The following is a 25,817-nucleotide window of genomic DNA, read 5'->3' as shown; positions in this document are numbered from 1 at the left end:
ATTTATCACACAGTGGTAAATTTGTGACATTTAAATACATAACATTAAATTTACGAGTAATGTCTGTTTTAGCTGAATATAAAATATTAACACCTTCTCTAAATTAATTATACCACATGTACATATGCTCAATAAACATGGCACATAAATAATTTAGGCCTGTATTTGTGTGTACAAAACGCTATGTTAAATCTATACTAACAGAACGCTATCAAAATATTCATTGATTTCCTCCATATTTTGTGGGATAATAGCAAATTATATGTCTAACATGTGTGCCAAATTGCATTAAAATCGATGGCGTAACTGCAGAGTTATTGTCCAAAAACTAAAATCAGATGATTTTGCTAAGCAATTTTGTAGACAATCCCGGAAAAATGTGTTCGAACACCCACTGTAATTCCCATGTTCATCTTAGTATAGTGCGCACGCTATATGAGTCACTGGAAACTAAGATTTATAATAGAGTTCTCTCAATGTTCATCTTAAGCATATCACCTCCCCTTTCTCCACCAATCAAAGTTGGGCGAACCTACGTGAAGATGAGCATATTAGGTATGCCAACATTGTACGGGGGTAGAAGGGGACTATTTCCAATAAGGCCTTTAAAGTGTTCGAACAATATTTTCTGAGATTGTCTGAGGAATTCTAAAATCAGTGTTTGCTTTTTCACATTTGGGATCATAACTTCAGATCCAGTAGAGCGATTCAAATGAAACTTGGACATGTTAGTTTATATATAATAGGAACACATACAATAAATAATATTACATTACATCCACAAATATTTCAGGGATCGGTCACTTTAAACATATATTTTCATCAAATTTTGAATAATTTAAGTCGAATAAGACGTAAAATACCTGATACATATCCCCAAACAGTTTAAAACATAGCAATTTGAATAGCTAAAAAGTTGACAATGTTTTTGGACAATCATGGACCATCTTTTATATTTGCTATAACACTAAGGGCACCGTCAATCAAACATCACACGGATGTGGGATGCAAATTTGGCAATGCTATCTGCAGTAGATAGCAAAATAATGCAACGACATCTACCACCCTATGTCCAATGCATTGCCAAACTTCTCCTTCCAAACCAGTAATTCCTGACCCCACAAAAAGTAAACTTCAAAGATTTCAAGCAAATAAAACGAAAAAGAAGTCATTAAAGACCCCCCACAAAAAATAATAATGAAAGATATAAGAAACAAAGAAACAAAGAAACAAAACCAACACAAAATAGGAAAGAAAATGCCAAAATTAAATAAAGGAAGATAAAACAAACAATCTAAGTAAAAGGAAAATAATGCATTAAAAAGAAGGAAGAATAAAAAGTGCAAATGTCACTTGCTGTTCAATATGTTTCAAGTTCAAGTCCAATTTTACATTAAAAGACACATGCGCAATGTATAGGACACATCAATCAATAATATTTTAACTAACATGGTCAATGATTGGTGTGCAAGTTCAGGCTTATTTCATGATTGTCATTATTTTTGATCCAAAAAGAAAGAAAATATAAACAATTCAAAATGTTGTTTTTCAGTTAAACACCGATCATTATGAGCATTATAGATAATGACCTTTATTATTAGGCCTATGCAATCTCAAATTGGCACATTTCATTAAACATGATTTGCGTTGTCTCTTCAGTGGGTATAACTGTGTACACTGAAAGTGTGAAAGCCTATTCATGGTAAAGGTAAATCATTGCACATCTCCCCATTGAAAACACACATTGTGCACGGTTGACCACAAAACATAAAGAATAATAGGATTTACTTTTCTATTATATGGTGAATCGTTGGAAATGCGTGCTTGTCTATGTGTGTAAATCGTTATGATTCACCATTTGACCATCCTAACCATGGTGTATTTAAAATGTTTAATGAACACAATTTCACACATTAGGCTGATTTTCTTAAATGTTGGTCAAGTAATGTTTTTAAAAACAATAAATGTGCATAGCCTGTGCGTATCTCTCCCTTCCTATCACTCGCTCTCTCTCGTCCCCCCTCCGATTTATCACACAGTGGTAAATTTGTGACATTTAAATACATAACATTAAATTTACGAGTAATGTCTGTTTTAGCTGAATATAAAATATTAACACCTTCTCTAAATTAATTATACCACATGTACATATGCTCAATAAACATGGCACATAAATAATTTAGGCCTGTATTTGTGTGTACAAAACGCTATGTTAAATCTATACTAACAGAACGCTATCAAAATATTCATTGATTTCCTCCATATTTTGTGGGATAATAGCAAATTATATGTCTAACATGTGTGCCAAATTGCATTAAAATCGATGGCGTAACTGCAGAGTTATTGTCCAAAAACTAAAATCAGATGATTTTGCTAAGCAATTTTGTAGACAATCCCGGAAAAAATGTGTTCGAACACCCACTGTAATTCCCATGTTCATCTTAGTATAGTGCGCACGCTATATGAGTCACTGGAAACTAAGATTTATAATAGAGTTCTCTCAATGTTCATCTTAAGCATATCCCCTCCCCTTTCCCCACCAATCAATGTTGGGAGAAGATATGTGAAGATGAGCATATTAGGTATGCCAACATTGTACGGGGGTAGAAGGGGGACTATTTCCAATAAGGCCTTTAAAGTGTTCGAACAATATTTTCTGAGATTGTCTGAGGAATTCTAAAATCAGTGTTTGCTTTTTCACATTTGGGATCATAACTTCAGATCCAGTAGAGCGATTCAAATGAAACTTGGACATGTTAGTTTATATATAATAGGGAACACATACAATAAATAATATTACATTACATCCACAAATATTTCAGGGATCGGTCACTTTAAACATATATTTTCATCAAATTTTGAATAATTTAAGTCGAATAAGACGTAAAATACCTGATACATATCCTCAAACAGTTTAAAACATAGCAATTTGAATAGCTAAAAAGTTGACAATGTTTTTGGACAATCATGGACCATCTTTTATATTTGCTATAACACTAAGGGCACCGTCAATCAAACATCACACGGATGTGGGATGCAAATTCGTCAATGCTATCTGCAGTAGATAGCAAAATAATGCAACGACATCTACCACCCTATGTCCAATGCATTGCCAAACTTCTCCTTCCAAACCAGTAATTCCTGACCCCACAAAAGTAAACTTCAAAGATTTCAAGCAAATAAAACGAAAAAGAAGTCATTAAAGACCCCCCACAAAAAATAATAATGAAAGATATAAGAAACAAAGAAACAAAGAAACAAAACCAACACAAAATAGGAAAGAAAATGCCAAAATTAAATAAAGGAAGATAAAACAAACAATCTAAGTAAAAGGAAAATAATGCATTAAAAAGAAGGAAGAATAAAAAGTGCAAATGTCACTTGCTGTTCAATATGTTTCAAGTTCAAGTCCAATTTTACATTAAAAGACACATGCGCAATGTATAGGACACATCAATCAATAATATTTTAACTAACATGGTCAATGATTGGTGTGCAAGTTCAGGCTTATTTCATGATTGTCATTATTTTTGATTGTTTGAAGAAAGAAAATATAAACAATTCAAAATGTTGTTTTTCAGTTAAACACCGATCATTATGAGCATTATAGATAATGACCTTTATTATTAGGCCTATGCAATCTCAAATTGGCACATTTCATTAAACATGATTTGCGTTGTCTCTTCAGTGGGTATAACTGTGTACACTGAAAGTGTGAAAGCCTATTCATGGTAAAGGTAAATCATTGCACATCTCCCCATTGAAAACACACATTGTGCACGGTTGACCACAAAACATAAAGAATAATAGGATTTACTTTTCTATTATATGGTGAATCGTTGGAAATGCGTGCTTGTCTATGTGTGTAAATCGTTATGATTCACCATTTGACCATCCTAACCATGGTGTATTTAAAATGTTTAATGAACACAATTTCACACATTAGGCTGATTTTCTTAAATGTTGGTCAAGTAATGTTTTTAAAAACAATAAATGTGCATAGCCTGTGCGTATCTCTCCTTCCTATCACTCGCTCTCTCTCTCCCCCCTCCGATTTATCACACAGTGGTAAATTTGGGACAATTAAATACATAACATTAAATTTACGAGTAATGTCTGTTTTTAGCTGAATATAAAATATTAACACCTTCTCTAAATTAATTATACCACATGTACATATGCTCAATAAACATGGCACATAAATAATTTAGGCCTGTATTTGTGTGTACAAAACGCTATATATTAAATCTATACTAACAGAACGCTATCAAAATATTCATTGATTTCCTCCATATTTTGTGGGATAATAGCAAATTATATGTCTAACATGTGTGCCAAATTGCATTAAAATCGATGGCGTAACTGCAGAGTTATTGTCCAAAAACTAAAATCAGATGATTTTGCTAAGCAATTTTGTAGACAATCCCGGAAAAAATGTGTTCGAACACCCACTGTAATTCCCATGTTCATCTTAGTATAGTGCGCACGCTATATGAGTCACTGGAAACTAAGATTTATAATAGAGTTCTCTCAATGTTCATCTTAAGCATATCCCTCCTTTCCCCACCAATCAATGTTGGGAGAAGATATGTGAAGATGAGCATATTAGGTATGCCAACATTGTACGGGAGTAGAAGGGAGACTATTTCCAATAAGGCCTTTAAAGTGTTCGAACAATATTTTCTGAGATTGTCTGAGGAATTCTAAAATCAGTGTTTGCTTTTTTTTTTTTGGGATCATAACTTCAGATCCAGTAGAGCGATTCAAATGAAACTTGGACATGTTAGTTTATATATAATAGGGAACACATACAATAAATAATATTACATTACATCCACAAATATTTCAGGGATCGGTCACTTTAAACATATATTTTCATCAAATTTTGAATAATTTAAGTCGAATAAGACGTAAAATACCTGATACATATCCCCAAACAGTTTAAAACATAGCAATTTGAATAGCTAAAAAGTTGACAATGTTTTGGACAATCATGGACCATCTTTTATATTTGCTATAACACTAAGGGCACCGTCAATCAAACATCACACGGATGTGGGATGCAAATTTGTCAATGCTATCTGCAGTAGATAGCAAAATAATGCAACGACATCTACCACCCTATGTCCAATGCATTGCCAAACTTCTCCTTCCAAACCAGTAATTCCTGACCCCACAAAAGTAAACTTCAAAGATTTCAAGCAAATAAAACGAAAAAGAAGTCATTAAAGACCCCCCACAAAAAATAATAATGAAAGATATAAGAAACAAAGAAACAAAGAAACAAAACCAACACAAAATAGGAAAGAAAATGCCAAAATTAAATAAAGGAAGATAAAACAAACAATCTAAGTAAAAGGAAAATAATGCATTAAAAAGAAGGAAGAATAAAAAGTGCAAATGTCACTTGCTGTTCAATATGTTTCAAGTTCAAGTCCAATTTTACATTAAAAGACACATGCGCAATGTATAGGACACATCAATCAATAATATTTTAACTAACATGGTCAATGATTGGTGTGCAAGTTCAGGCTTATTTCATGATTGTCATTATTTTTGATCCAAAAAGAAAGAAAATATAAACAATTCAAAATGTTGTTTTTCAGTTAAACACCGATCATTATGAGCATTATAGATAATGACCTTTATTATTAGGCCTATGCAATCTCAAATTGGCACATTTCATTAAACATGATTTGCGTTGTCTCTTCAGTGGGTATAACTGTGTACACTGAAAGTGTGAAAGCCTATTCATGGTAAAGGTAAATCATTGCACATCTCCCCATTGAAAACACACATTGTGCACGGTTGACCACAAAACATAAAGAATAATAGGATTTACTTTTCTATTATATGGTGAATCGTTGGAAATGCGTGCTTGTCTATGTGTGTAAATCGTTATGATTCACCATTTGACCATCCTAACCATGGTGTATTTAAAATGTTTAATGAACACAATTTCACACATTAGGCTGATTTTCTTAAATGTTGGTCAAGTAATGTTTTTAAAAACAATAAATGTGCATAGCCTGTGCGTATCTCTCCCTTCCCATCACTCGCTCTCTCTCTCGTCCCCCTCCGATTTATCACACAGTGGTAAATTTGTGACATTAAATACATAACATTAAATTTACGAGTAATGGCTGTTTTTAGCTGAATATAAAATATTAACACCTTCTCTAAATTAATTATACCACATGTACATATATGCTCAATAAACATGGCACATAAATAATTTAGGCCTGTATTTGTGTGTACAAAACGCTATGTTAAATCTATACTAACAGAACGCTATCAAAATATTCATTGATTTCCTCCATATTTTGTGGGATAATAGCAAATTATATGTCTAACATGTGTGCCAAATTGCATTAAAATCGATGGCGTAACTGCAGAGTTATTGTCCAAAAACTAAAATCAGATGATTTTGCTAAGCAATTTTGTAGACATGTCTGAGGAATTCTAAAATCAGTGTTTGCTTTTTCACATTTGGGATCATAACTTCAGATCCAGTAGAGCGATTCAAATGAAACTTGGACATGTTAGTTTATATATAATAGGGAACACATACAATAAATAATATTACATTACATCCACAAATATTTCAGGGATCGGTCACTTTAAACATATATTTTCATCAAATTTTGAATAATTTAAGTCGAATAAGACGTAAAATACCTGATACATATCCCCAAACAGTTTAAAACATAGCAATTTGAATAGCTAAAAAGTTGGCAATGTTTTTGGACAATCATGGACCATCTTTTATATTTGCTATAACACTAAGGGCACCGTCAATCAAACATCACACGGATGTGGGATGCAAATTTATCAATGCTATCTGCAGTAGATAGCAAAATAATGCAACGACATCTACCACCCTATGTCCAATGCATTGCCAAACTTCTCCTTCCAAACCAGTAATTCCTGACCCCACAAAAGTAAACTTCAAAGATTTCAAGCAAATAAAACGAAAAAGAAGTCATTAAAGACCCCCCACAAAAAATAATAATGAAAGATATAAGAAACAAAGAAACAAAGAAACAAAACCAACACAAAATAGGAAAGAAAATGCCAAAATTAAATAAAGGAAGATAAAACAAACAATCTAAGTAAAAGGAAAATAATGCATTAAAAAGAAGGAAGAATAAAAAGTGCAAATGTCACTTGCTGTTCAATATGTTTCAAGTTCAAGTCCAATTTTACATTAAAAGACACATGCGCAATGTATAGGACACATCAATCAATAATATTTTAACTAACATGGTCAATGATTGGTGTGCAAGTTCAGGCTTATTTCATGATTGTCATTATTTTGATCCAAAAAGAAAGAAAATATAAACAATTCAAAAATGTTGTTTTTCAGTTAAACACCGATCATTATGAGCATTATAGATAATGACCTTTATTATTAGGCCTATGCAATCTCAAATTGGCACATTTCATTAAACATGATTTGCGTTGTCTCTTCAGTGGGTATAACTGTGTACACTGAAAGTGTGAAAGCCTATTCATGGTAAAGGTAAATCATTGCACATCTCCCCATTGAAAACACACATTGTGCACGGTTGACCACAAAACATAAAGAATAATAGGATTTACTTTTCTATTATATGGTGAATCGTTGGAAATGCGTGCTTGTCTATGTGTGTAAATCGTTATGATTCACCATTTGACCATCCTAACCATGGTGTATTTAAAATGTTTAATGAACACAATTTCACACATTAGGCTGATTTTCTTAAATGTTGGTCAAGTAATGTTTTTAAAAACAATAAATGTGCATAGCCTGTGCGTATCTCTCCTTCCTATCACTCGCTCTCTCTCTCGTCCCCCTCCGATTTATCACACAGTGGTAAATTTGTGACATTTAAATACATAACATTAAATTTACGAGTAATGTCTGTTTTAGCTGAATATAAAATATTAACACCTTCTCTAAATTAATTATACCACATGTACATATGCTCAATAAACATGGCACATAAATAATTTAGGCCTGTATTTGTGTGTACAAAACGCTATGTTAAATCTATACTAACAGAACGCTATCAAAATATTCATTGATTTCCTCCATATTTTGTGGGATAATAGCAAATTATATGTCTAACATGTGTGCCAAATTGCATTAAAATCGATGGCGTAACTGCAGAGTTATTGTCCAAAAACTAAAATCAGATGATTTTGCTAAGCAATTTTGTAGACAATCCCGGAAAAAATGTGTTCGAACACCCACTGTAATTCCCATGTTCATCTTAGTATAGTGCGCACGCTATATGAGTCACTGGAAACTAAGATTTATAATAGAGTTCTCTCAATGTTCATCTTAAGCATATCCCTCCCCTTTCCCCACCAATCAATGTTGGGAGAAGATATGTGAAGATGAGCATATTGGGTATGCCAACATTGTACGGGGGTAGAAGGGGGCCTATTTCCAATAAGGCCTTTAAAGTGTTCGAACAATATTTTCTGAGATTGTCTGAGGAATTCTAAAATCAGTGTTTGCTTTTTCACATTTGGGATCATAACTTCAGATCCAGTAGAGCGATTCAAATGAAACTTGGACATGTTAGTTTATATATAATAGGGAACACATACAATAAATAATATTACATTACATCCACAAATATTTCAGGGATCGGTCACTTTAAACATATATTTTCATCAAATTTTGAATAATTTAAGTCGAATAAGACGTAAAATACCTGATACATATCCCCAAACAGTTTAAAACATAGCAATTTGAATAGCTAAAAAGTTGACAATGTTTTTGGACAATCATGGACCATCTTTTATATTTGCTATAACACTAAGGGCACCGTCAATCAAACATCACACGGATGTGGGATGCAATTTATCAATGCTATCTGCAGTAGATAGCAAAATAATGCAACGACATCTACCACCCTATGTCCAATGCATTGCCAAACTTCTCCTTCAAACCAGTAATTCCTGACCCCACAAAAGTAAACTTCAAAGATTTCAAGCAAATAAAACGAAAAAGAAGTCATTAAAGACCCCCCCCCCCACAAAAAAAAAAATAAAAAAAAAAAAGAAACAAAGAAACAAAACCAACACAAAATAGGAAAGAAAATGCCAAAATTAAATAAAGGAAGATAAAACAAAAAATCTAAGTAAAAGGAAAATAATGCATTAAAAAGAAGGAAGAATAAAAGTGCAAATGTCACTTGCTGTTCAATATGTTTCAAGTTCAAGTCCAATTTTACATTAAAAGACACATGCGCAATGTATAGGACACATCAATCAATAATATTTTAACTAACATGGTCAATGATTGGTGTGCAAGTTCAGGCTTATTTCATGATTGTCATTATTTTTGAAAAAAAAAGAAAGAAAATATAAACAATTCAAAAATGTTGTTTTTCAGTTAAACACCGATCATTATGAGCATTATAGATAATGACCTTTATTATTAGGCCTATGCAATCTCAAATTGGCACATTTCATTAAACATGATTTGCGTTGTCTCTTCAGTGGGTATAACTGTGTACACTGAAAGTGTGAAAGCCTATTCATGGTAAAGGTAAATCATTGCACATCTCCCCATTGAAAACACACATTGTGCACGGTTGACCACAAAACATAAAGAATAATAGGATTTACTTTTCTATTATATGGTGAATCGTTGGAAATGCGTGCTTGTCTATGTGTGTAAATCGTTATGATTCACCATTTGACCATCCTAACCATGGTGTATTTAAAATGTTTAATGAACACAATTTCACACATTAGGCTGATTTTCTTAAATGTTGGTCAAGTAATGTTTTTAAAAACAATAAATGTGCATAGCCTGTGCGTATCTCTCCTTCCTATCACTCGCTCTCTCTCTCTCGTCCCCCTCCGATTTATCACACAGTGGTAAATTTGTGACATTTAAATACATAACATTAAATTTACGAGTAATGTCTGTTTTTAGCTGAATATAAAATATTAACACCTTCTCTAAATTAATTATACCACATGTACATATGTTCAATAAACATGGCACATAAATAATTTAGGCCTGTATTTGTGTGTACAAAACGCTATGTTAAATCTATACTAACAGAACGCTATCAAAATATTCATTGATTTCCTCCATATTTTGTGGGATAATAGCAAATTATATGTCTAACATGTGTGCCAAATTGCATTAAAATCGATGGCGTAACTGCAGAGTTATTGTCCAAAAACTAAAATCAGATGATTTTGCTAAGCAATTTTGTAGACAATCCCGGAAAAAATGTGTTCGAACACCCACTGTAATTCCCATGTTCATCTTAGTATAGTGCGCACGCTATATGAGTCACTGGAAACTAAGATTTATAATAGAGTTCTCTCAATGTTCATCTTAAGCATATCCTCCCTTTCCCCACCAATCAATGTTGGGAGAAGATATGTGAAGATGAGCATATTGGGTATGCCAACATTGTACGGGGGTAGAAGGGGGACTATTTCCAATAAGGCCTTTAAAGTGTTCGAACAATATTTTCTGAGATTGTCTGAGGAATTCTAAAATCAGTGTTTGCTTTTTCACATTTGGGATCATAACTTCAGATCCAGTAGAGCGATTCAAATGAAACTTGGACATGTTAGTTTATATATAATAGGAACACATACAATAAATAATATTACATTACATCCACAAATATTTCAGGGATCGGTCACTTTAAACATATATTTTCATCAAATTTTGAATAATTTAAGTCGAATAAGACGTAAAATACCTGATACATATCCCCAAACAGTTTAAAACATAGCAATTTGAATAGCTAAAAGTTGACAATGTTTTTGGACAATCATGGACCATCTTTTATATTTGCTATAACACTAAGGGCACCGTCAATCAAACATCACACGGATGTGGGATGCAAATTGGTCAATGCTATCTGCAGTAGATAGCAAAATAATGCAACGACATCTACCACCCTATGTCCAATGCATTGCCAAACTTCTCCTTCCAAACCAGTAATTCCTGACCCCACAAAAGTAAACTTCAAAGATTTCAAGCAAATATAACGAAAAAGAAGTCATTAAAGACCCCCCCCCCCCACAAAAAATAATAATGAAAGATATAAGAAACAAAGAAACAAAACCAACACAAAATAGGAAAGAAAATGCCAAAATTAAATAAAGGAAGATAAAACAAACAATCTAAGTAAAAGGAAAATAATGCATTAAAAAGAAGGAAGAATAAAAAGTGCAAATGTCACTTGCTGTTCAATATGTTTCAAGTTCAAGTCCAATTTTACATTAAAAGACACATGCGCAATGTATAGGACACATCAATCAATAATATTTTAACTAACATGGTCAATGATTGGTGTGCAAGTTCAGGCTTATTTCATGATTGTCATTATTTTTGATCCAAAAAAGAGAAAGAAAATATAAACAATTCAAAAATGTTGTTTTTCAGTTAAACACCGATCATTATGAGCATTATAGATAATGACCTTTATTATTAGGCCTATGCAATCTCAAATTGGCACATTTCATTAAACATGATTTGCGTTGTCTCTTCAGTGGGTATAACTGTGTACACTGAAAGTGTGAAAAGCCTATTCATGGTAAAGGTAAATCATTGCACATCTCCCCATTGAAAACACACATTGTGCACGGTTGACCACAAAACATAAAGAATAATAGGATTTACTTTTCTATTATATGGTGAATCGTTGGAAATGCGTGCTTGTCTATGTGTGTAAATCGTTATGATTCACCATTTGACCATCCTAACCATGGTGTATTTAAAATGTTTAATGAACACAATTTCACACATTAGGCTGATTTTCTTAAATGTTGGTCAAGTAATGTTTTTAAAAACAATAAATGTGCATAGCCTGTGCGTATCTCTCCTTCCTATCACTCGCTCTCTCTCTCTCTCGTCCCCCTCCGATTTATCACACAGTGGTAAATTTGTGACATTTAAATACATAACATTAAATTTACGAGTAATGTCTGTTTTAGCTGAATATAAAATATTAACACCTTCTCTAAATTAATTATACCACATGTACATATGCTCAATAAACATGGCACATAAATAATTTAGGCCTGTATTTGTGTGTACAAAACGCTATGTTAAATCTATACTAACAGAACGCTATCAAAATATTCATTGATTTCCTCCATATTTTGTGGGATAATAGCAAATTATATGTCTAACATGTGTGCCAAATTGCATTAAAATCGATGGCGTAACTGCAGAGTTATTGTCCAAAAACTAAAATCAGATGATTTTGCTAAGCAATTTTGTAGACATGTCTGAGGAATTCTAAAATCAGTGTTTGCTTTTTCACATTTGGGATCATAACTTCAGATCCAGTAGAGCGATTCAAATGAAACTTGGACATGTTAGTTTATATATAATAGGGAACACATACAATAAATAATATTACATTACATCCACAAATATTTCAGGGATCGGTCACTTTAAACATATATTTTCATCAAATTTTGAATAATTTAAGTCGAATAAGACGTAAAATACCTGATACATATCCCCAAACAGTTTAAAACATAGCAATTTGAATAGCTAAAAAGTTGACAATGTTTTTGGACAATCATGGACCATCTTTTATATTTGCTATAACACTAAGGGCACCGTCAATCAAACATCACACGGATGTGGGATGCAAATTTATCAATGCTATCTGCAGTAGATAGCAAAATAATGCAACGACATCTACCACCCTATGTCCAATGCATTGCCAAACTTCTCCTTCCAAACCAGTAATTCCTGACCCCACAAAAGTAAACTTCAAAGATTTCAAGCAAATAAAACGAAAAAGAAGTCATTAAAGACCCCCCCCCCCACAAAAAATAATAATGAAAGATATAAGAAACAAAGAAACAAAGAAACAAAACCAACACAAAATAGGAAAGAAAATGCCAAAATTAAATAAAGGAAGATAAAACAAACAATCTAAGTAAAAGGAAAATAATGCATTAAAAAGAAGGAAGAATAAAAAGTGCAAATGTCACTTGCTGTTCAATATGTTTCAAGTTCAAGTCCAATTTTACATTAAAAGACACATGCGCAATGTATAGGACACATCAATCAATAATATTTTAACTAACATGGTCAATGATTGGTGTGCAAGTTCAGGCTTATTTCATGATTGTCATTATTTTTGATCCAAAAAGAAAGAAAATATAAACAATTCAAAAATGTTGTTTTCAGTTAAACACCGATCATTATGAGCATTATAGATAATGACCTTTATTATTAGGCCTATGCAATCTCAAATTGGCACATTTCATTAAACATGATTTGCGTTGTCTCTTCAGTGGGTATAACTGTGTACACTGAAAGTGTGAAAGCCTATTCATGGTAAAGGTAAATCATTGCACATCTCCCCATTGAAAACACACATTGTGCACGGTTGACCACAAAACATAAAGAATAATAGGATTTACTTTTCTATTATATGGTGAATCGTTGGAAATGCGTGCTTGTCTATGTGTGTAAATCGTTATGATTCACCATTTGACCATCCTAACCATGGTGTATTTAAAATGTTTAATGAACACAATTTCACACATTAGGCTGATTTTCTTAAATGTTGGTCAAGTAATGTTTTTAAAAACAATAAATGTGCATAGCCTGTGCGTATCTCTCCCTTCCTATCACTCGCTCTCTCTCTCGTCCCCCTCCGATTTATCACACAGTGGTAAATTTGTGACATTAAATACATAACATTAAATTTACGAGTAATGTCTGTTTTTAGCTGAATATAAAATATTAACACCTTCTCTAAATTAATTATACCACATGTACATATGCTCAATAAACATGGCACATAAATAATTTAGGCCTGTATTTGTGTGTACAAAACGCTATGTTAAATCTATACTAACAGAACGCTATCAAAATATTCATTGATTTCCTCCATATTTTGTGGGATAATAGCAAATTATATGTCTAACATGTGTGCCAAATTGCATTAAAATCGATGGCGTAACTGCAGAGTTATTGTCCAAAAACTAAAATCAGATGATTTTGCTAAGCAATTTTGTAGACAATCCCGGAAAAATGTGTTCGAACACCCACTGTAATTCCCATGTTCATCTTAGTATAGTGCGCACGCTATATGAGTCACTGGAAACTAAGATTTATAATAGAGTTCTCTCAATGTTCATCTTAAGCATATCCCTCCCTTTCCCCACCAATCAATGTTGGGAGAAGATATGTGAAGATGAGCATATTGGGTATGCCAACATTGTACGGGGGTAGAAGGGGACTATTTCCAATAAGGCCTTTAAAGTGTTCGAACAATATTTTCTGAGATTGTCTGAGGAATTCTAAAATCAGTGTTTGCTTTTTCACATTTGGGATCATAACTTCAGATCCAGTAGAGCGATTCAAATGAAATTTGGACATGTTAGTTTATATATAATAGGGAACACATACAATAAATAATATTACATTACATCCACAAATATTTCAGGGATCGGTCACTTTAAACATATATTTTCATCAAATTTTGAATAATTTAAGTCGAATAAGACGTAAAATACCTGATACATATCCCCAAACAGTTTAAAACATAGCAATTTGAATAGCTAAAAAGTTGACAATGTTTTGGACAATCATGGACCATCTTTTATATTTGCTATAACACTAAGGGCACCGTCAATCAAACATCACACGGATGTGGGATGCAAATTTATCAATGCTATCTGCAGTAGATAGCAAAATAATGCAACGACATCTACCACCCTATGTCCAATGCATTGCCAAACTTCTCCTTCCAAACCAGTAATTCCTGACCCCACAAAAGTAAACTTCAAAGATTTCAAGCAAATAAAACGAAAAAGAAGTCATTAAAGACCCCCCCCCCCACAAAAAATAATAATGAAAGATATAAGAAACAAAGAAACAAAGAAACAAAACCAACACAAAATAGGAAAGAAAATGCCAAAATTAAATAAAGGAAGATAAAACAAACAATCTAAGTAAAAGGAAAATAATGCATTAAAAAGAAGGAAGAATAAAAAGTGCAAATGTCACTTGCTGTTCAATATGTTTCAAGTTCAAGTCCAATTTTACATTAAAAGACACATGCGCAATGTATAGGACACATCAATCAATAATATTTTAACTAACATGGTCAATGATTGGTGTGCAAGTTCAGGCTTATTTCATGATTGTCATTATTTTTGATTCAAAAAGAAAGAAAATATAAACAATTCAAAAATGTTGTTTTTCAGTTAAACACCGATCATTATGAGCATTATAGATAATGACCTTTATTATTAGGCCTATGCAATCTCAAATTGGCACATTTCATTAAACATGATTTGCGTTGTCTCTTCAGTGGGTATAACTGTGTACACTGAAAGTGTGAAAGCCTATTCATGGTAAAGGTAAATCATTGCACATCTCCCCATTGAAAACACACATTGTGCACGGTTGACCACAAAACATAAAGAATAATAGGATTTACTTTTCTATTATATGGTGAATCGTTGGAAATGCGTGCTTGTCTATGTGTGTAAATCGTTATGATTCACCATTTGACCATCCTAACCATGGTGTATTTAAAATGTTTAATGAACACAATTTCACACATTAGGCTGATTTTCTTAAATGTTGGTCAAGTAATGTTTTTAAAAACAATAAATGTGCATAGCCTGTGCGTATCTCTCCCTTCCTATCACTCGCTCTCTCTCTCGTCCCCCCTCCGATTTATCACACAGTGGTAAATTTGTGACATTTAAATACATAACATTAAATTTACGAGTAATGTCTGTTTTTAGCTGAATATAAAATATTAACACCTTCTCTAAATTAATTATACCACATGTACATTATGCTCAATAAACATGGCACATAAATAATTTAGGCCTGTATTTGTGTGTACAAAACGCTATGTTAAATCTATACTAACAGAACGCTATCAAAATATTCATTGATTTCCTCCATATTTTGTGGGATAATAGCAAATTATATGTCTAACATGTGTGCCAAATTGCATTAAAATCGATGGCGTAACTGCAGAGTTATTGTCCAAAAACTAAAATCAGATGATTTTGCTAAGCAATTTTGTAGACAATCCCGGAAAAATGTGTTCGAACACCCACTGTAATTCCCATGTTCATCTTAGTATAGTGCGCACGCTATATGAGTCACTGGAAACTAAGATTTATAATAGAGTTCTCTCAATGTTCATCTTAAGCATATCCCCTCCCTTTCCCCACCAATCAATGTTGGGAGAAGATATGTGAAGATGAGCATATTGAGTATGCCAACATTGTACGGGGGTAGAAGGGGACTATTTCCAATAAGGCCTTTAAAGTGTTCGAACAATATTTTCTGAGATTGTCTGAGGAATTCTAAAATCAGTGTTTGCTTTTTCACATTTGGGATCATAACTTCAGATCCAGTAGAGCGATTCAAATGAAACTTGGACATGTTAGTTTATATATAATAGGAACACATACAATAAATAATATTACATTACATCCACAAATATTTCAGGGATCGGTCACTTTAAACATATATTTTCATCAAATTTTGAATAATTTAAGTCGAATAAGACGTAAAATACCTGATACATATCCCCAAACAGTTTAAAACATAGCAATTTGAATAGCTAAAAAGTTGACAATGTTTTTGGACAATCATGGACCATCTTTTATATTTGCTATAACACTAAGGGCACCGTCAATCAAACATCACACGGATGTGGGATGCAAATTTGTCAATGCTATCTGCAGTAGATAGCAAAATAATGCAACGACATCTACCACCCTATGTCCAATGCATTGCCAAACTTCTCCTTCAAACCAGTAATTCCTGACCCCACAAAAGTAAACTTCAAAGATTTCAAGCAAATAAAACGAAAAAGAAGTCATTAAAGACCCCCCACAAAAAATAATAATGAAAGATATAAGAAACAAAGAAACAAAGAAACAAAACCAACACAAAATAGGAAAGAAAATGCCAAAATTAAATAAAGGAAGATAAAACAAACAATCTAAGTAAAAGGAAAATAATGCATTAAAAAGAAGGAAGAATAAAAAGTGCAAATGTCACTTGCTGTTCAATATGTTTCAAGTTCAAGTCCAATTTTACATTAAAAGACACATGCGCAATGTATAGGACACATCAATCAATAATATTTTAACTAACATGGTCAATGATTGGTGTGCAAGTTCAGGCTTATTTCATGATTGTCATTATTTTTGATCCAAAAAAGAAAGAAAATATAAACAATTCAAAAATGTTGTTTTTCAGTTAAACACCGATCATTATGAGCATTATAGATAATGACCTTTATTATTAGGCCTATGCAATCTCAAATTGGCACATTTCATTAAACATGATTTGCGTTGTCTCTTCAGTGGGTATAACTGTGTACACTGAAAGTGTGAAAGCCTATTCATGGTAAAGGTAAATCATTGCACATCTCCCCATTGAAAACACACATTGTGCACGGTTGACCACAAAACATAAAGAATAATAGGATTTACTTTTCTATTATATGGTGAATCGTTGGAAATGCGTGCTTGTCTATGTGTGTAAATCGTTATGATTCACCATTTGACCATCCTAACCATGGTGTATTTAAAATGTTTAATGAACACAATTTCACACATTAGGCTGATTTTCTTAAATGTTGGTCAAGTAATGTTTTTAAAAACAATAAATGTGCATAGCCTGTGCGTATCTCTCTCTTCCTATCACTCGCTCTCTCTCTCGTCCCCCCTCCGATTTATCACACAGTGGTAAATTTGTGACATTTAAATACATAACATTAAATTTACGAGTAATGTCTGTTTTAGCTGAATATAAAATATTAACACCTTCTCTAAATTAATTATACCACATGTACATATGCTCAATAAACATGGCACATAAATAATTTAGGCCTGTATTTGTGTGTACAAAACGCTATGTTAAATCTATACTAACAGAACGCTATCAAAATATTCATTGATTTCCTCCATATTTTGTGGGATAATAGCAAATTATATGTCTAACATGTGTGCCAAATTGCATTAAAATCGATGGCGTAACTGCAGAGTTATTGTCCAAAAACTAAAATCAGATGATTTTGCTAAGCAATTTTGTAGACAATCCCGGAAAAAATGTGTTCGAACACCCACTGTAATTCCCATGTTCATCTTAGTATAGTGCGCACGCTATATGAGTCACTGGAAACTAAGATTTATAATAGAGTTCTCTCAATGTTCATCTTAAGCATATCCCCGCCCCTTTCCCCACCAATCAATGTTGGGAGAAGATATGTGAAGATGAGCATATTGGGTATGCCAACATTGTACGGGGGTAGAAGGGGACTATTTCCAATAAGGCCTTTAAAGTGTTCGAACAATATTTTCTGAGATTGTCTGAGGAATTCTAAAATCAGTGTTTGCTTTTTCACATTTGGGATCATAACTTCAGATCCAGTAGAGCGATTCAAATGAAACTTGGACATGTTAGTTTATATATAATAGGGAACACATACAATAAATAATATTACATTACATCCACAAATATTTCAGGGATCGGTCACTTTAAACATATATTTTCATCAAATTTTGAATAATTTAAGTCGAATAAGACGTAAAATACCTGATACATATCCCCAAACAGTTTAAAACATAGCAATTTGAATAGCTAAAAAGTTGACAATGTTTTTGGACAATCATGGACCATCTTTTATATTTGCTATAACACTAAGGGCACCGTCAATCAAACATCACACGGATGTGGGATGCAAATTTGTCAATGCTATCTGCAGTAGATAGCAAAATAATGCAACGACATCTACCACCCTATGTCCAATGCATTGCCAAACTTCTCCTTCCAAACCAGTAATTCCTGACCCCACAAAAGTAAACTTCAAAGATTTCAAGCAAATAAAACGAAAAAGAAGTCATTAAAGACCCCCCACAAAAAATAATAATGAAAGATATAAGAAACAAAGAAACAAAGAAACAAAACCAACACAAAATAGGAAAGAAAATGCCAAAATTAAATAAAGGAAGATAAAACAAACAATCTAAGTAAAAGGAAAATAATGCATTAAAAAGAAGGAAGAATAAAAAGTGCAAATGTCACTTGCTGTTCAATATGTTTCAAGTTCAAGTCCAATTTTACATTAAAAGACACATGCGCAATGTATAGGACACATCAATCAATAATATTTTAACTAACATGGTCAATGATTGGTGTGCAAGTTCAGGCTTATTTCATGATTGTCATTATTTTTGATTTAAAAAGAAAGAAAATATAAACAATTCAAAAATGTTGTTTTTCAGTTAAACACCGATCATTATGAGCATTATAGATAATGACCTTTATTATTAGGCCTATGCAATCTCAAATTGGCACATTTCATTAAACATGATTTGCGTTGTCTCTTCAGTGGGTATAACTGTGTACACTGAAAGTGTGAAAGCCTATTCATGGTAAAGGTAAATCATTGCACATCTCCCCATTGAAAACACACATTGTGCACGGTTGACCACAAAACATAAAGAATAATAGGATTTACTTTTCTATTATATGGTGAATCGTTGGAAATGCGTGCTTGTCTATGTGTGTAAATCGTTATGATTCACCATTTGACCATCCTAACCATGGTGTATTTAAAATGTTTAATGAACACAATTTCACACATTAGGCTGATTTTCTTAAATGTTGGTCAAGTAATGTTTTTAAAAACAATAAATGTGCATAGCCTGTGCGTATCTCTCCTTCCTATCACTCGCTCTCTCTCTCGTCCCCCTCCGATTTATCACACAGTGGTAAATTTGTGACATTTAAATACATAACATTAAATTTACGAGTAATGTCTGTTTTAGCTGAATATAAAATATTAACACCTTCTCTAAATTAATTATACCACATGTACATATGCTCAATAAACATGGCACATAAATAATTTAGGCCTGTATTTGTGTGTACAAAACGCTATGTTAAATCTATACTAACAGAACGCTATCAAAATATTCATTGATTTCCTCCATATTTTGTGGGATAATAGCAAATTATATGTCTAACATGTGTGCCAAATTGCATTAAAATCGATGGCGTAACTGCAGAGTTATTGTCCAAAAACTAAAATCAGATGATTTTGCTAAGCAATTTTGTAGACAATCCCGGAAAAATGTGTTCGAACACCCACTGTAATTCCCATGTTCATCTTAGTATAGTGCGCACGCTATATGAGTCACTGGAAACTAAGATTTATAATAGAGTTCTCTCAATGTTCATCTTAAGCATATCCTCCCTTTCCCCACCAATCAATGTTGGGAGAAGATATGTGAAGATGAGCATATTGGGTATGCCAACATTGTACGGGGGTAGAAGGGGGACTATTTCCAATAAGGCCTTTAAAGTGTTCGAACAATATTTTCTGAGATTGTAGCCTTCTGAGATTGGGTAAATCATCGAAAATATGTTCATCTAATAGAGTAATCTGGTTTGCGTTGAGGTATAATATTTCAAGTTGTCTCACACTTTTAAACAACCCACTTGGTAACATGTTCAGGTTGTTATGATGTAGAGACAGTAAAGTCAGTTTACTTGTTTCGTTAAATATATCGCCATCTAATGAACTAATTTGATTTTTATTGAGGTTCAATGTTTCCAGGTTAATCATCCGTTTGAACAGCCCTCTTGGCAAAGTAGTCAGGTCGTTGTCATGTAGATACAGATGAACCAGCTTATTGGTCTCATTAAACAAATCTCCGTCGAGTGAACTCATCTGATTTCCATAGAGATACAACACTTGAAGTCTTGTCAAACCTTTGAACAATCGTCGTGGTAACCTTGCCAGATTGTTGTTACGCAAAGACAGTTCAACCAGGCTAATGGTTTCATTAAACAATTCACCGTCGAGAGAAGTTATCTGATTTACATAGAGATGCAACACTTGAAGGTTGGTCAAACCTTTGAACAAACCTCTTGGCAAAGTAGTCAGGATGTTGTCATGTAGATACAGATCAACCAGATTGCTGGCCTCATTAAACAGATTCTCGTCTAGTGAAGTTATTTGATTTCCATTGAGACTTAAAATTTCAAGGCTTGGCACTCCCTTGAACAGACCTTTTGGCAAAATAGTCAGTTGATTGTCATCAAGATCTAATCTAACGAGATCTTTTAATTCATCAAAAATATCTTCATCAAGCTCGTGTATCTGATTTCCAATGAGATATAACGCTTCAAGGTTTGTCAACCCTTTGAACATCTGTCGTGGTAATATTGTCAGATTATTGTTGCGCAAAGACAGTTCAACCAGGTTACTGGTCTCATTAAACAAATCTCCGTCGAGAGACGTTATCTGATTTCCATAGAGATGCAACACTTGAAGGTTTGTCAAACCTTTGAACAACCCTCTTGGTAAACTAGTCAGGATGTTGTCATGTAGATGTAGATCAACCAGCTTGCTGGTCTCATTAAACAAATTCTCGTCTAGTGAAGTTATTTGATTTCCATTGAGACTTAAAATTTCAAGGCTTGGCACTCCCTTAAACAGACCTCTTGGCAATGTAGTCAGTTGATTGTCATCAAGATCTAATCTAACGAGATCTTTTAATTCATCAAAAATATCTTCATCAAGCTCGTGTATCTGATTTCCAAAGAGAAATAACGTTTCGAGGTTTGTCAACCCTTTGAACAACCGTCGTGGTAAGCTTATCAGATTGTTGTTGCGCAAAGAGAGTACAACCAGGTTACTGGTCTCATTAAACAAATCTCCGTCGAGAGACGTTATCTGATTTCCATAGAGATGCAACACTTGAAGGTTTGTCAACCCTTTGAACAATCGTCGTGGTAAGCTTGTCAGATTGTTGTTGCGCAAAGAGAGTTCAACCAGGTTACTGGTCTCATTAAACAAATCACCGTCGAGTGAACGTATCTGATTTTCATGGAGATACAACACTTGAAGTTTTGTCAAACCTTTGAACAAACCTCTTGGCAAAGTAGTCAGGATGTTGTAAGATAGATACAGATCAACCAGCCTACTGGTCTCATTAAACAAATTCTGGTCTAGTGAACTTATCTGATTTCCATTGAGATTTAAAATTTCAAGACTTGGCACTCCCTTAAACAGACCTCTTGGCAATGTAGTCAGTTGATTGTCGTCAAGATCTAATCCAACGAGATTTTTTAATTCATTAAAAATATCTTCATCAAGCTTGTGTATCTGATTTCCAAACAGATATAACGTTTCGAGGTTTGTCAACCCTTTGAACAACCGTCGTGGAAACTTTGTCAGATTGTTGTTGTACAAATGCAGTTCAACCAGCCTACTGGTCTCATTAAACAAATCTCCGTCGAGAGAACTTATCTGATTTTCATAAAGATGCAACTTTTGAAGGTTTGTCAAACCTTTGAACAGTGATCTTGGCAAAGTGGTCAAAATATTGTCATATAGAAACAGATTAACTAGCTTACTGGTCTCATTAAACAAATACCCGTCTAGTGAACTTATCTGATTTCCATTGAGGTACAACGTTTCGAGGCTTGGCACTCCTTTGAATAACCCTTTTCGCAAATTGGTCAGTTTATTGTCGTCAAGATCTAATCTGATGAGATTGTGTAAATTATTGAAGATGTTTTCATCTAATATATTTATTTGGTTTGCATAAAGGTATAATATTTCAAGTTTATTTGTACTTTTGAACAATCCACTTGGTAAACTTTGCAGGTTGTTATCATGTAGAGATAGCAAAGTCAGTTTACTTGTGTCATCGAATAAATCCCCATCCAATGAAATAATGTGATTTTCACTGAGGTACAATGTTTCCAGGTTTGTCAAACCTTTAAACAATCCTCTTGGGATAGTAGTCAGGATGTTGTCACGTAGATTCAGATAAACCAACTTACTAGTCTCATTAAACAAATCTCCGTCCAGTGAACGTATCTGATTTCCATTGAGGTACAACGTTTCAAGGCTTGGCACTCCTTTGAACAACCCTTTTCGCAAATTGGTCAGTTTATTGTCGTCAAGATCTAATCTGATAAGATTGGGTAAATTATTGAAGATGTTTTCATCTAGTGTATTAATCTGATTTGCATAAAGGTATAGAGTTTCAAGTTTTCTTACACTTTTAAACAACCCACTTGGTAACATTTGCAGGTTGTTATCATGAAGAGATAGCAAAGTCAGTTTACTTGTGTCATCGAATAAATCCCCATCCAATGAAATAATGTGATTTTCACTGAGGTACAATGTTTCAAGGTTTGTCAAACCTTTAAACAACCCTCTTGGGATAGTAGTCAGGATGTTGTCACGTAGATTCAGATAAACCAACTTACTGGTCTCATTAAACAAATCTCCGTCCAGTGAACGTATCTGATTTCCATTGAGGTACAACGTTTCAAGGCTTGGCACTCCTTTGAACAACCCTTTTCGCAAATTGGTCAGTTTATTGTCGTCAAGATCTAATCTAAAGATATTGGGTAAATTATTGAAGATGTTGTCATCTAATGTATTAATCTGATTTGCATAAAGGTATAGAGTTTCAAGTTTTCTTACACTTCTAAACAAGCCAGTTGGCAAATCAGTTAACTCGTTATCATTAAGAAATAGTTTCGTAAGACCATATAAGCCATCAAACACGTGAGCGTCTAGTGTTTTTAACTGATTAACACGCAAGTCAAGTTCGTTAAGAATTTTCAAACCTGCGAATGCTTGAGGGTGTATTTCAGTTAATATGTTATAACTAATATCAAGCTCCAGTAGACGTTTCAGATTGATAAAGGCGTTTAGATTTATCTCTGCAATATTTTGTACTGAAATGTCTAATGTAATGACATTATCCGGATAAATTATCAGTGCTGTGTGACTTGGCTGGGAATTGTAACACGTTAACTCTGCATATATGTTACCTAGAGTGACTTCACAATTAGATGGAAATTCAAAATAGCACGTTTGATGAAACAGAGAACAAGTTATAGTGTGATTGAATTCATTCACATTGCAAGGTTTTGAATCCTGTAATCTGGAATCGTTGTTCATCCTTTCTGTATCAGTATTCTCTTCTAAGCACATGGATAGAGACTGGTTTATTGGAATTTCGCTGATGAAAATATTGGTATTACCATGTAGATATAACTGGAGTTTTGTGTGTGAAAATGTAAGGAAACACGGTTCATCTGTTACAATTACCACATATTTGTTTTCGCAATTCAGTATATCCTTTCGTTTTTCTACATACACAAATGCATCAGGAGGAAGTTGCTGTGGTATTTGTATCACAATTCCTGTTCCGACAGATGTTTCCAATTGTACACTGCAAGTTTCACTTTGGTCGCCAGTTAATGTAGTCGTGTTTTGTCCATCATTGTTGTCCATCGTGAGAAGGCAGGACTCGGCCATAACTTCTAAATTTGCAGTGGCATTTAGTTCCCGTTTACAGGCTAGCGAAACTACCAAAATAGTAGTGATGAGATTCTTGAGGAAAGTTTGATGTCCTTCCATATTTTGAGTTCGTTTCAATCAATTCGGTCAGTTAATAATATTATTTTGCACTTCAAAATGTTTTTGTTTTACTGGGCGAGCCCTCTATCGTGACTATAACAACTCCAGGAACTTAGAGACAGGTATTCGTGGTTGCTTGCAGCTTTCGGGTTCAACTGTGCGATGCAAATCAGCAATTGACAATTGACAATTGTTCTTGAGTATTGTTGAGCATGAGCACCATTGAACTTTATACAATGTGTTAATGATGATTGAACAAGAATCTGTGTCCGCAAAAAGTATGTCTGCACCTGATTTACAATTCTTTCAGATGTTGCGTCGTCTGTTGCTGAACACTGTTGCTGAATACAGTGACTAGTTTTGTCTGCTAATGCTTCAAACAGCAGCCAAAGTAGTATATCTTTATAAGAAAAGCAACACCCCTTACCAATAATGCAGCGGCGATTCAGACCGTCTGTGTTCAGACAAAGAAGATCGACTGATTGTGCTGAGTAGAGACTGGTCGTGTGGATTTAGACAACGGTTTCACAAGACATGGTGTAATCTGTCGAGAAATAATATCCGTGACAGGTAAATTACTTACGGCTTTGAAGTAGGCCCACAACATCATAATCATTGTTGAACCATGCCGTGTATGTTACTTGCTTACTAACTTGCTTACCAACTTGTCGACAAAAAATATCCATAACAGTTAAATTAATTACGGTTTTGAAGTAGGCCCACAGCATCATAATCATTATAATGATGTAAGTGTACGTCGTTTTCTTGCTGTGTACGGTGAATAGTTTTGTCTGCTAATTCTTCAAACATCAGCCCGAGTAGTAGATCTTATGAGAAAAGTTAATTGCTTTTAAGCAATACCTCTTACCAATAATGTAGTGGCGATTAAGACCATCTGTGTTCAGACAAAGAAGATCGACTGATGGTGCTGAGTAGAGTCTGGTCGTGTGGATTCATACAAAGGTTTCACAAGTCATAGTGTAATCTGTCGAGAAAAATATCCATAACAAGTAAATTACTTACGGCTTTGGAGTAGGCCCACAGCATCATAATCATTACTGAACCATGAAATGTTATCAGCCTATAACAGTGCATGTTACTTGCTTACTAACTTGCTTACTAACTTGTCGACAAAAATATCCATAACAGTTAAATTACTTACGGTTTTGAAGTAGGCCCACAGCATCATAATCATTATAATGATGTAAGTGTACGTCGTTTTCTTGCTGTGTACGGTGAATAGTTTTGTCTGCTAATTCTTCAAACATCAGCCCGAGTAGTAGATCTTATGAGAAAAGTTAATTGCTTTTAAGCAATACCTCTTACCAATATGTAGTGGCGATTAAGACCATCTGTGTTCAGACAAAGAAGATC

The 25,817-nt window shown here is 33.6% G+C and overlaps 1 protein-coding gene across 1 annotated transcript; it reads right to left on the bottom strand.

Moving 5' to 3' along the window:
- Nucleotides 1-516: 516 nt before the first annotated feature.
- LOC140152080 (uncharacterized) lies at nucleotides 517-25,422 on the bottom strand. Its single transcript, XM_072174379.1, has 3 exons — nucleotides 25,312-25,422; nucleotides 20,365-24,987; nucleotides 517-532 (listed from the first exon to the last, which is right to left on the bottom strand). Exons 2-3 carry the CDS (start codon nucleotides 24,441-24,443, stop codon nucleotides 517-519), a joined length of 4,095 nt encoding a protein of 1,364 aa, XP_072030480.1. The 5' UTR covers nucleotides 24,444-24,987; nucleotides 25,312-25,422.
- Between the last annotated feature and the right edge of the window lie 395 nt (nucleotides 25,423-25,817).

This window comes from Amphiura filiformis, chromosome 5, assembly GCF_039555335.1.
Source record: "Amphiura filiformis chromosome 5, Afil_fr2py, whole genome shotgun sequence".
NCBI classification, from domain to species: Eukaryota; Metazoa; Echinodermata; class Ophiuroidea; order Amphilepidida; family Amphiuridae; genus Amphiura; species Amphiura filiformis.
This window is presented reverse-complemented; position numbering and strand designations above follow the sequence as displayed.

Coding starts and splice junctions, on each gene's coding strand:
- LOC140152080 (XM_072174379.1), bottom strand. CDS start 24,443: ATGGAAGGACATCAAACTTTCCTCAAGAATCTCATCACTACTATTTTG.